Below are 12,768 nucleotides of genomic sequence, written 5' to 3'. Positions count from 1 at the left end.
CACTTGAACTGCAGCCTCAGCAAAATTTAAGATGGTTGTTCCTAGATTTAAAGGCTAAATTATGGGCCAAGTCATCCACCTTGAGACACCATTTGGCATTCTTGAAGCTTGTAAAATTGAAGAGCATAATACGGGAGAGGTCACGTCATGAGCCTTTACATTTATTGGTGGATCCATCATTTCACATGGAAAACCTTCATGACGATTCTTGTACCCCAGCTCCCCTCAAATATGGGATTTCTGTGTCAAATTACTTTTGGCAAGCTGTTGGTTTCATTTAAATGTTTCAACAAGTACCTTTGTCTTGATGACGGGTAATTTGGCAGAAAAATCCTTATGACAGTGAATAGCATGTTTATTGCCCCCACTGTAGTCCCATGGTGGGTCAGAGATCCTAAGAAAGGCAAGGATCTCACTCATTGAGATGCTGCTCAACATTCAGTCAACCACTTACACCAAATAACCTGGGTGGAGATGGGTTGCTGAATGCTGGGCAGTCTGCTGACAAATGGTGGGAGGTTTCAGCCCCAGATCCATGCCACCTGACTAAAAATGAAAATAATCTCTGCCTGGTAGTTATTTGCAACGTTTAAGTGAATGTTTGGTGATTCCAATATTGTTTCTCTGGATTATTATTATGATACAATTTGTATCCTTGTGCACATTCGTAACTGATCATAACGTTATTTAATTTGTAATTATATGAAAGTTCAGAGCTTCACATCAATTTGATTTCATTCATCTTTTTTGTCACTTTCAGGGTTTCAAAACAATTACTCAGTCTGGTGTTTGTATCTTGGTTATAATTTTTTCTAAATTTGAATGGTCCTTCTGCCTTTTATTCCATGAGAACAAAGACATTTTATAGATGCATAAAAATATTCAAACTGCGCATCAATTTTCTCACTATCTTCATTTATCTTGTCTCCACTGCTATTATCTGGTTTTGATGCATTGTTGCCCTTGTCTCCATGTCTGGATATTTCTGTCTCTAGGACGTTGTACCTGGATTTGATGTCCTATAGCTCTTTCAAATCTTTTCTTGCATACCGTGTTGCAGGCAACTTCCCGACACAATATCCAAAGATCTGGCAAAATACAGTATTTCTCTTCAATGACCATAGCTATCTTATTTTAAAATGTGTGTTACAATTAAAATAGTTTGTACAATAGATCATAGTGTCTACATTGCATCTTATAAAGTAGCTAATCATGCAATTGATATCCTCAATAATATTTTTCTCTCACAGGATATATTTAAGCAGGCAACTGAAGACAGATTGACAAGTGCAAAAGAGTTGCCATACTTTGAAGGTGACTTTTGGCCTAATGTGTTGGAGGAAAGTATCAAAGAATTGGAGCAAGAGGAAGAAGAGCGCAAGAGAGAAGAAAACAACACTTCTAGTGAAAGCACAGATGTAAGTTGAGGGTTTTTTTTTTGCTTGTTATCAAAACTAAGGTGCATATTTGGATACCATTAGTTGGTGCTTCAGCAAATGCGCAGCCCAAGGAAAATTACAAGGGGGTTAAAGAATGAACAAAATGAGGCTTAAGAGATTTTTTAAAAAAAGGATTCCTCTAAGACTGAGAGATTACATTAGATATGCAGGTAACGAGAGATTCCAATCTCTGGTGCTGTTTTTCGGGTAATGTTGGGAATTTCCATAAATATTGAAACATTTGAGGTGTTCTCTCCTTCTAGTATGGAGGTTTTCTTGATTTCCCATCAAACCAGTGAAATGTCTGAACTTCCAGAATTTCTCTACATCTGACACGATGCATCCCCTACCCACGTACCCCACCAAAGTTTGGTATTCGTGTGTTCAGACAGAAGCTCTCTAGAACTTGGTACAGGTACACGATCCTTTATCCAGAATCCTTGGGGGACTGTGTGTTCCAAATTTCAGATTTTTCCGGATTTCAGAAAGCCCACCCGAATTGTGGTGCCGTATCCACCTCCACCCCTTTCCAGTTGCCCGGCCATCTCCCCCAACCGCGTTGCTTGGCTGCCTGGCAGTCTCCGCCAACCACATTCCTCGGCCACCTGGCAGTGTCCTCCGGCCGCTGGTCCCCACTTGCTGGATTTTGGAGCTTTCTGGATTTTAGATGTCTGGATAAAGGATCATGTACCTGTAGTTAATTTTTACTGGGCTACAATAAATGTGCCCTAGCATTTTCTTCCGGAATCAGAAGTTTGATTTATAGAATAGTAGCTCTGTTCATATTTGGTGGCCCCAATAATTTTCATTCGTTGATCACACGGTGGTGTAACAGATTTTTGTTAATCTTTAACGTTAAACTATATTTCTCATATATAAAAAGTCTTAGTAAAGTAAATTATAGAGATAAAATATTGTAAAGTTGTGGGTTGATACACGGTCACACATTTACAGATACACCATTGTACTGAGTCTCAGCGTCTTGGACAGACAGAGCTAATGGATTTCAATTAAGTCTTAATTATTCAATAACTGCTGAGGAAACCATGTTTATAATCAAAGCCACTTGAGCCTCTTGAACAGAGATGAGGTCAGAAATTGTTATGGATATGGAATGGTTTTGAAAAAGGAACAGAATTTTGATAGAAATAAAACTGATGGCCATGTGAGAAACAGAATTACCTTCACAGAAATTGCTCGAGACAAAAATTGAGAACAAAGAACATTTATTATACAACAATGCAAAGTTGGGTGCTTCCCCTTCCCCTGGGAATACACACATACACTGGGGCTCACCCAACTTTTATGCAGTTTATTTCAGTATAGAAGTACCCTCCCCCTTACATTCTTCTGCCTCCTGGATGAGTTTGGCATTAGGCAATCCTGTCTGCCTACGTGCTGTTTCTGTGAACTTGGAGGACCAGGGGGTATCCTGTCGGTGTCCCATCATGTCATTGTCCTTATTGTCCTTATTCACAAACCTGCCTTTGTTCTAATTCACACCTTCCCGACTCTCAGGGCTACAACCTTATATGCAAAACTTACTAATTCTGTCTAAGGCTAGAAGTCCCTTATCTTATTCAGACTAACTTTACTTCCTACATTCTAATATCTATCCTTATCTTATTCATACTGGCTTTATTCATTACACATATATCTATACTAGTTTCCTCATCTTCATATTTTTATATCAGTTTTACTTATCTCTCACAGCCATAAATTAGGACTCACCTGGGTGATGATGTAGAGAAATATATTGCCGAACTCAGACATTTTGAGTTTCCGTTTTTGGAAGAGTTCAGTTTGGAGAGTACAAAAATCAAAACCTTGTGAAAGACAAGGTTGAATTACAGTAACCAGAATTGGTGCTATTGTGTGTTACTCCTGAGAAAAGGGGAACAGAATCACTGGTTTTTGATATATGGAAGACCATTTAGCTGTCTCTTTGGAAAAGAGGACAGATTTATACTGGGTCTATTTTTATATAGCCACTTCGTTTAACCTTCGTCTTGTTTGTGGCTTTATCATAGAAGATAACAATATTTGTTTAATCTTGTCTGGCTTTATGAATTAATCGTGGAAGAAAATAGCTGCATTGTGAGTAAAGAGACCTGAAGATATAAGGTTTAAAAGCGCTTTATAATTATTTCTGAACCTGAGAATTTAAGACCTTGAAACAAGACTAAAATGATGCTGAACTTTTAAAGATAGACTTTTCACACACACACACACACACACACACACACACACACACACACACACACACACACACACACACACACACACACACACACACACGCACTTACATTTCCGTACAGTGGGGTTAAATTTAGAGTTAAGCAAGTTTAGAGATAAGTTTTAAAAAATGACATGTTAATAATAGTTTAAAAACTATAATTTTGAATTTACCATTGTCTGGTGAATTTTCCATTGCTTTTCCTGTGTTTGTGCTAACAAAGACCTTTTAGTCCCAAAAATAGTGAAAAGGGTTGTTAGTTTATAACAGTGGTCATTTCCAAATTAGGTGGTTAATGCTTGTAAGACTGTCTGCAAGGTGACAGGACAAAGGACTTTATTGCGGCAATTTCCAGCATTTTACATAAGTAAAATCGAGATGGTTTTTTTGGTAGGAACCTGAATTTACTGATAAATTTTAGTGTCTTCAAAAAAGTAATAACAATGTATAAGAAACAGGATATAAATGAGTAAGTTCACGCTACCTTTTACATGAGAAATGATTTGTCTTGTTAATCTGGCCTTCTACCCAAAATAATTGGGCATCATTCCACAGCTGTATCTGGCAGTTCCCTCTACCCTGAACACCGGATAACCCAGTCCCCTCACATGAAGTTTAAGCATCTTAAAAGATTCAAAAAAGCCTCACTAACACGTTAAAATCATTGAACCATCTCTCCAGACTGAGTTACTCAACACATTCCTAATTCACCACATTTAAATCAAAGGAAAACGTATTGGTGGCAGGTGAGTGTCAAGTTTCACAGTATTAATTTAATTAGTCCCTCTTGAAGAATCATAAAATTCACTTAAAAATAAAAATAATTATCCCAGCATGTACATTGCTGCATAGAGACTGAAACCTAAGGCTCTGCTTCCCAAACCCAAGGCTTGGTACTTGGTGGGATCAGTGAAACTGAAATTTTGGAGCACGTTTCTCACTCAGCTTTGGGGAATTGGACCACCACAGCTGAAAGCAAGTGTACTGAATCATTGTTTCTACATTGTGGAGATCCTGAACGATGAAATTGCAATGGTTCAGGAAGACTGCTCACTACCACATCCTCAAGAAGTATGACCAATAAACGATGGCTTTGCCAGTGAACTTTTATTCTGTGCCTTACACTTCATGCAAAGTGTCCACGGGACACCTGAATTCTGCAAGGGTAGTTGCTGTGAGCATCCTAAACTTGAAATAAGCCAAAAGACTCTCAAACTTCGACAGGTGGACCGTGGAGAGCATTCTGACTGGTTTCATCACTGTCTGGTACGGAGGTGCCTACACTTAGGACAAGAAGAAACTTCAGAGGGTTGTGAATTCGGCCTGCAGCATCACCTGCACCACACTTCACTCCATTGAGGACATCTACAAGAGGCAGTATCTTAAAAATGCAGCCTCTATCCTCAAAGACCCCACCACCAGGCCCTCTTCACTGCTATCATCGGGGGGGGAAAGAGTATAGGAGCTTGAAGACGAGCACTCAGCAGCGTAAGGACATTTTCTTCTCCTCTGCCATCAGATTCCTGAATGATCAATGAACCACAGACACGTCCTTTTTATTACATTATTTTTATTTATTTTATATAACTGCACTATGATTGCTGCTGCAAAACAATGAATTTCGTTTGCGTTCGTCACAATAAATTCTGATTCTGATCCATTGAACATTAAACGATTCATTCAGGCTATACAATATGCCGTGCTCATGGGTTTCTTAGAATTTCTGAGTCGGAATGTAGTGAAAATAAGGGAAATGTGTGCAAAAAATGGGTTTTTTTGTAATGTTCCTGGAAAAAGGAACTTCAATTGTATTTACATATAGCAAAATACTTGAGGTGTGCCCTCTCTTGTTCTTTGATTATGAAAGTAAGTAATATTCGCTTGTTTATTCATCAAAGCCAGGACTAATGGCATAATTGCCAGCCCTAGAGCCATAACTTGTTCTTCGATGGAGATGCTACGATATACAAAGCACCACCACAGTATCTGGTTTCCAACCCCTTCACCCTATTTTAATGCAGTCCAAGAGACAGGTGAGAAGATTCACGGGCAAATAGGTGTGAAAGACCCATCGGATTGTAGCCCTGCCCTAATTTTATTTGTCATTGAAATTAAGTTCTAGGATGAAGGGAAGTTGTGTTTGGTATAACTGTTAAAAATTTAAAAAACTGAAGTTTTGTTGCAATTGTCGATTTATATTTTTCCAGGGGAAAAAGGGAGATAGCAAAAATGCAAAGAAAAAGAATAACAAGAAAACGAGCAAGAACAAGAGTAGCCTGAGCCGAGGTAACAAGAAGAAACCAGGGATGCCCAATGTGTCTAACGACCTCTCCCAGAAGCTGTATGCCACCATGGAAAAGCACAAGGAGGTACGTCTCCTTTTTGTGGTTCCTCTTGCCTTTTGTCAGTAATTACTCATTTTCTTTTTCATTGATTTAATATGCTGACCCTCTGTTTCTGAGATGCTGCTCTGAAATCACCAGTTGTGCAAAAAAAGCATAAAATGGCCAGTAATTCTCATTTCTTCTCTTTCTCCATCCCTTGGATGTATAAAATGTGTGCATTTTATCTCCACTGTGAGAAAGCACTTTTCATTAATTTACAACACAATGTAGTAGACAAAGGTGTAAACAATTCTTAAATGAGAGGGAACAGGTGTAAGATGAGGAGAGAGATTTAAGGGACACTTGAAGGACATTGTTTTTCACTCAAAGAATGATCTGCAACAAGCTGCTTGAGGAAGTTATAGAAGTATATAGAATTATGATCTTCAAGAAATTTGGATAGATATTGATAGAAAGGCTGTAGTGGGATATGGACCCAGAATACCAACTTGATCACCAGGAATACATAAAAGATCTATGCCATGCTGTTCGACTATTTGTAGTGGTAAACAAAGTAGCCACAAGTCATCCAAGCTACCTTAGTTGATCTGAGCAGTGGTAATGGTGCAGGGGTTTCAGCGCCTTCCATTTTTGATGGTTAATGTCTATCTTTTGTTATTGAATGAGGACAGGAACAGGAGTGATGATCCTTGCATTACCTTTAGCCCTTTTTCCACTGGTGTCCCAGTTCATTGGCCATGCAGTGTCCTGGGATAGGAAGCTGTTTGTGCAGTTTTCCTGGGCCACCTCTAATCGGGACCCTGACTGGTTTTCCACTGAACACAACTCATCCCCAGTGATTGGAGAGTCTACCTTCAAATGGAATGGATGGAAGTTGTCCTTTTTCCACTGGTTTAATCAGCGTTACCAGCGTCTGCTGACGCCGGGGATATGAGTGGGGGTCGAGGCTGTCTGTCCTGGCGTGATTTGATGTCGGCATCCTGGTTGTTTTCCTTTTTCACTGGATCCTTAACTGGTTAATTCCCGGGACAAGGTGCCAGTGGAAAAGGGACTCTCGTGCTACAACGCGAAGGATGTTCCTCATGGGTGATCCATTGAGATCGTGGGTGAGTGGCTTCCATGATGAGATCACTATCAGATAAGGCCAAATTGGACCTGTAGATTCTGCCACAAATGGGTCAGGTGGTGCTAGGCTGAGCAGGTTTGGAGGTGATAGTCTCCTTGCACCCTTCTCATTTGGCCTTCTGGGTTCTCCTGCCATGGATTTCGGGCTCTCAGTGTCCTTCCATGAGTCATAGAGGTTCCCAGAAATCAGTGGAAATGTTGCATTGATATTTTTTCCCAAGAGATTCTGACAATCATTGATTTCTCAGACTGTGAAGTGCCTTGGAGCAAGCGTCTGCTTTGTAAATCATCATTTTGCTTGCCTCTCCAAGCTGGCTGAGTGGGAAGACTCAAATACGAGGAACTAATTATCCTGGGAGAAGACATTGGTCCACTCATTTCTCCTATTTGTGGGCGAAGGATTTTTCAGGGATAACGTGCTGTAGATGATGTGTGACTCACATTTGCAGGAGGACGAAGCCATCAGTTTAATTCTTGTTTTATGGTTTTAATGTTCAGTTACCTTTCCTCAGTCAATAAGAGCTTGTGCTGCTCCACTGAAAACGATGCAGAATTTCATCATCCATGTTTGCCTTCTTTGGGAGGTAGAAACATTTTGTAGGGTTCTGGCAGCAATGTTGTACATCAGGTGTGGTTAGTAGAAGGCCTATTGCTTTGCAGTTTTAAACATTAAGCCATTCTTTGGTGTGCATTAATGAATTGAACCATTGTCAACATACACTCCTTCGTCAACTGGCTGAGGGGAACGTGCCTACTCAATACTTCAGGCAAATTAATATCAATGAATTGATCTTGTACATTGTTAAAATGTTTCACTATATTTTCAATAAATAGTTGAGTGCAATCTTAAGTAAACTGGAAGAAATTAAATCTGAAAAGAAATAAAAAGTCACTTGTCTAGACAAAATAACTTGTAAGTCTGCTAGCTGCCACTAATATAAAAAATAATTTTGTCTATAATTAGGGAAGAATTCTCTCCATGTTGGTGAACAAATGGAACAAATTGCTATAATGCATTTAAGGCCATTGAGTTGATTTGAGAATTGTTTCATTGGTTAGAGAGAAAGTTCATTCCAGTAACAATATCACCAAGAAGTTAGTTTCAGAATAAACTTTATAAAAATATTTGTGTCTGATGAAGAATTCTTCAAATAATGTATTTGGCTCGACTGCATTTTAATGACCTCATCTCTCTTGTTACCAGGTGTTCTTTGTGATCCGCCTGATCGCGGGTCCCAACTCAAACTCACTGCCAACCATCCTGGACCCTGACCCACTCATCGCGTGTGACCTGATGGATGGACGCGATGCCTTTCTCACTCTGGCAAGGGACAAGCACATGGAGTTCTCGTCACTGAGGCGAGCCAAGTGGTCAACCATGTGCATGCTGGTGGAGCTTCACAACCAGGGCCAGGATCGCTTTGTATATACATGCAATGAGTGCAAACACCATGTGGAGACCAGGTGGCACTGCACTGTTTGTGAGGTGTGTGCTCGTGGATGCTTGTTACAGCTTCATGTTTATGCAACATACACACTCCATGTAAAACCGTATGTAAAGAATTCTGAATGAAAAAAGCATGTTATGATTGAGAGGACTATTAGGAGGGCTTTATTGCTCAGATCTGGAATTCAACCGCTTTCTACAATACACAGTTGGCCATTTTACCAACTGGAGATGACTTGGCATGCAAAAGCTGCAAGTTCTTCAAATCCATTCTTTAAATAATGTTCAATCTGTATCTCCGTTTCAGTTCTCCTTCGTTGATCTGCATGCCTTCGTCACTACCTGGATATTTTTGATTGACCCAGCCCTTTTTATCTTTCAGGCAACTTCCTCCACCCTTTTAGTAATTTTTAGTTTGTGTCCCTTACAGATCTGCCTGAATTCTCATGCTTCCTTGATGGGTTAATTCTCTGTATATTCAAATGAATCGTTTCCCACTCTGAACATAATTAGATTCCCATTAAACCTCCCAAATTCAAAATATCACAAACCAGACAACCCCCCCCCCCCACAACCATCATCCTGCGGCGTCATTTACGTTTATGTTTTTGCGTTATCATCTACGCCTGCATAATCATAGAGCAGTTGAGATGCAGGAGTTACTGAATTTGCTTTTCTTTTTGCCATAGGATTATGACCTCTGTGTCGCCTGCTTTAACACTAAAGGGCATGAACACAAGATGGAGAAGCTCGGCCTTGGCTTGGACGATGAGAGCAACTCGCAAGGTTCAGAAGCTAGCACTGGGGATTCGAGGCGCCTGAGCATACAGCGTTGCATTCAGTCACTGGTCCACGCCTGTCAGTGCCGCAATGCCAACTGTTCTTTGCCCTCCTGCCAGAAGATGAAAAGGGTGGTTCAGCATACCAAAGGATGCAAACGCAAGACCAATGGCGGCTGCCCAATCTGCAAGCAGCTTATCGCACTCTGTTGCTACCATGCCAAGCACTGCCAAGAGACCAAGTGCCCAGTGCCGTTTTGTCTCAACATCAAACACAAGCTGCGTCAACAACAGCTGCAGCACCGCCTTCAGCAAGCCCAGATGCTCCGCAGGAGGATGGCCACCATGCAACGAGGGGGCGTCGGACAGCAAAGCCTGCCATCTCCCAGCGGCACTGCTCCCACAACTCCGACAGGACAGCAGCCCAGCACCCCACAGACCCCGCAGCCCCAGCCCCCAGCCCCGCCGCAGCCCCAGCCCCAGCCCCAGCCCCCACCACCGTCCTACAACAGTATGGCGAGAAACCAACCGCAGGCCCCCATACCTCAAGGTAAGCCAACGAGTCAGACGGTATCCGCAGCCCGAGCGACACCTCCCGTCCAACCTCCGCCGCCAGCAGCTGCAGTGGAGATGGCCTTGCAGATTCAGAGGGCAGCCGATGCTCAGCGTCTGATGGTCCAGCAGCAGCCTTTCCAGCGGCCGGGGGTCATGAACCCCCACATTGCGTCCATAAACCCAATGCCTGGGATGAGCATGAATCCACAACAGTCACAGAGAGGCCCTGCTCATACGGATCAGGGAATGGGACCAGGCAGCCTGCAGCAGGCCCAGTGGGGCCAGGCTGGCATGGCTCAGACTCAGCAGCATCCACAGGGGATGCAGAGACCAGTCATGCAGATGACCCAGCAAGCCCTGCAAATGACCCTGCAGCCCCAGCCGCCGCCGCCCATGTGCCAAGTTCCATCGGGTGTGCCTCAGCCCAACAGAGGTGCGATCCCCCAAGGAGCCCTGCAGGACCTGCTGCGGACTCTCAGATCCCCAAGCTCCCCTATGCAGCAACAACAAGTCCTCGCCATCCTCCGCTCCAATCCTCAGCTGATGGCCGCATTCATCAAGCAGCGGGCAGCCAGGTATCAAGGAAGTCAGGGCCAGGCGGGGATGCAGGCCCAGCCGGGTCTTCAGGGACAGCAAGGCATTCACGGCAACCCAGGCATGCAGAACATGAGCCCCATGCAGCCTGGAGTTCAGCGGCCCAGCATGCCTCAGCAACCACAGCCACAGCAGCAACAAAGCATGGGTGGAATCAACGCCCAAGGACAGTCCGTGAACATGAGCCACCCCAGTATGAACTCCCAATTCCGGGAACTTTTGATGCGACGACAACTCTTGCAACAGCAGCAGAAGCAGCCAAACCCTGGCATGGCTAGTCAGTTCCAACAACCCCAAGGATCTGGTTATCCCATGCAACAACAGCAGCAGAGAATACAACATCATGTGCCCATGCAGCAGGGGGCCATGGGCCAAGTCGGGCAAGCCATGGGGCAGATGAGCCAGCTTCCACAGACAGGAATGGGGACGGAGGGCACATCAAGTCTCCACCAGGCCCTCCAGCAGCGGATTCTCCAGCAGCAGCAAATGGCCTCGCCAGCCCAGCCCAACTCCATGAGCCCACAGCAGCACATGCTCCCCGGCCCGGCCCAGTCACCTCACCTCCAGGGCCAGCACCCGTCCTCTCTCAGCAACCAGGTACGGTCCCCACAGCCCGTACCGTCGCCGCGCCCGCAGTCCCAGCCGCCTCATTCCAGCCCCTCGCCCAGGATGCAGCCTCAGCCGTCTCCACACCACGTCTCGCCACAGACTAACTCCCCGCATCCGGGAATGGTAGCCGCCCAGGCAAACCCAATGGATCAAGGACATTTCACTGCTCCGGACCAGAGTGCAATGCTTTCTCAACTTTCTAACCCTGGAATGCCAGGATTACATGGTGCCGCCAGTGACCTTGGCTTGGGGTCTGACAACCCAGACTTAACAGGCACAAACATTAATCACACTACACTAGACATCTTGTAGCATTTGGGAGCAATTCTCGTTTTTCCTCTTTACTTAGGGTTTTTGTACTGAAAAAAAAAACAATTTTGAAATTTCTAGGGAGGACAATTGTCCCAGAATTCAACAAACTGCAATTTATTGCGAAAATAAACTGAGGGATGATATTATACAAAGAATATATTTTTTGTTATGACTGGTCAACAGCCAGTCCTTTTTTTTTTTGTTTGTTTTCCTATTTCTGTTATTTCAATTACAGGTTGCCCATACCTACATTTTTTTAAGAAAAAGGAGAGTTGAATTCGTATTTTTATTTTCTAACTTCAAAGAATCTTGTAAGCATTGTCCATTAATGCAAAGCATTTCACAGAGAAAAAGCAGCCTGTGTTACTGTATACATTTGTTATTTTTGACAACAGTGGATTACCGTACCTCTCGTGTATTCCCTTCCCTTAATTTTTTTTTTCATTTCTATACAAAGGTTTGAACAGAAATGTCAAAGTATTAATAATTTGTACAGGTGGAACAAGAGACTATTGCACAAACTGGCAGCTGCCAATCGTCCTGCGGATGTAGAATATTGTGGGGTTTTCAGTTTCATGGTGACATTTTAGTTTTTATTTTATTTTTTGGTGAGACGATCGAAGGATCCTTTAAAAAGACTGTGTGGCTGATTTTATTGAACACATCCCTTGGTTTTTCCTCTTTCAGACTTCTGTGTAAAACTTGAAAATGGGCAAGCAGGAAAAAATAGAGAAAAAACCTATCCAGAAACATGTAAATCATGCAATTTATTGATAATTACTTATAAATATGAACTTTGGATCACTGTATAGACTGCTAAAATTGATTTCTTTCTTATTTACCATATTGTTGAATAAACTGTGTGCAACAGCGAGACTGCCTGTTTTTAATTGGAGCTCTCTGCACATTTTGGTGCTTCTCAGGAGAAAGCAGAATAAAATTGGGTTTTTTTTTTGATGGCCAGGATTTGCATTTTGGTGGTTAGCAAGCAATTGGCTGATCTGCAAATCCTTTGGAGTGATCAAATTCAGGCTGGGGGCAGAGAATGGAACTGCTTTGATAAAATCATCCCTAAATGGCATTGCTCCACTTACCATGGCCCGAAAGCATTATGGGGAGATGGTTTAGTTTTCCAGCTAATTCATGAGTGGATTTATTCATTTTTAAGTTATCCCACCCAGATTTAAAGGAAAAGAACAATTGAATTAAGTAGAAAATTGCTTTAAAGCCAAGTACCAGACAGAAAAATTAAGCAGGTTACAAATAGCTATGATTTTTTTTAATATAATGTATTCATTTTGTTAGGTTGGTTCCTCATTTAACTCAA

General features: G+C 42.5%; 1 protein-coding gene across 1 annotated transcript in view; it reads left to right on the top strand.

Moving 5' to 3' along the window:
- Positions 1-12,315, top strand: part of ep300b (E1A binding protein p300 b) — a 120,755-nt gene extending 108,440 nt beyond the window's left edge. The window contains exons 28-31 of the mRNA XM_069909180.1: positions 1,251-1,418; positions 5,883-6,044; positions 8,350-8,631; positions 9,282-12,315. Of these exons, the coding sequence (XP_069765281.1) occupies positions 1,251-1,418; positions 5,883-6,044; positions 8,350-8,631; positions 9,282-11,441 (2,772 nt within the window). The 3' untranslated portion in view covers positions 11,442-12,315. The remainder of the gene's footprint in view (positions 1-1,250; positions 1,419-5,882; positions 6,045-8,349; positions 8,632-9,281) is intronic.
- The last annotated feature ends 453 nt before the right edge of the window (positions 12,316-12,768 follow it).

This window comes from Narcine bancroftii, chromosome 13 (genome assembly GCF_036971445.1).
Source record: "Narcine bancroftii isolate sNarBan1 chromosome 13, sNarBan1.hap1, whole genome shotgun sequence".
Classification (NCBI taxonomy): Eukaryota; Metazoa; Chordata; class Chondrichthyes; order Torpediniformes; family Narcinidae; genus Narcine; species Narcine bancroftii.
The sequence above is the reverse complement of the archived record's forward strand: the minus strand, read 5'-3'. Positions and strand labels throughout refer to the sequence as shown.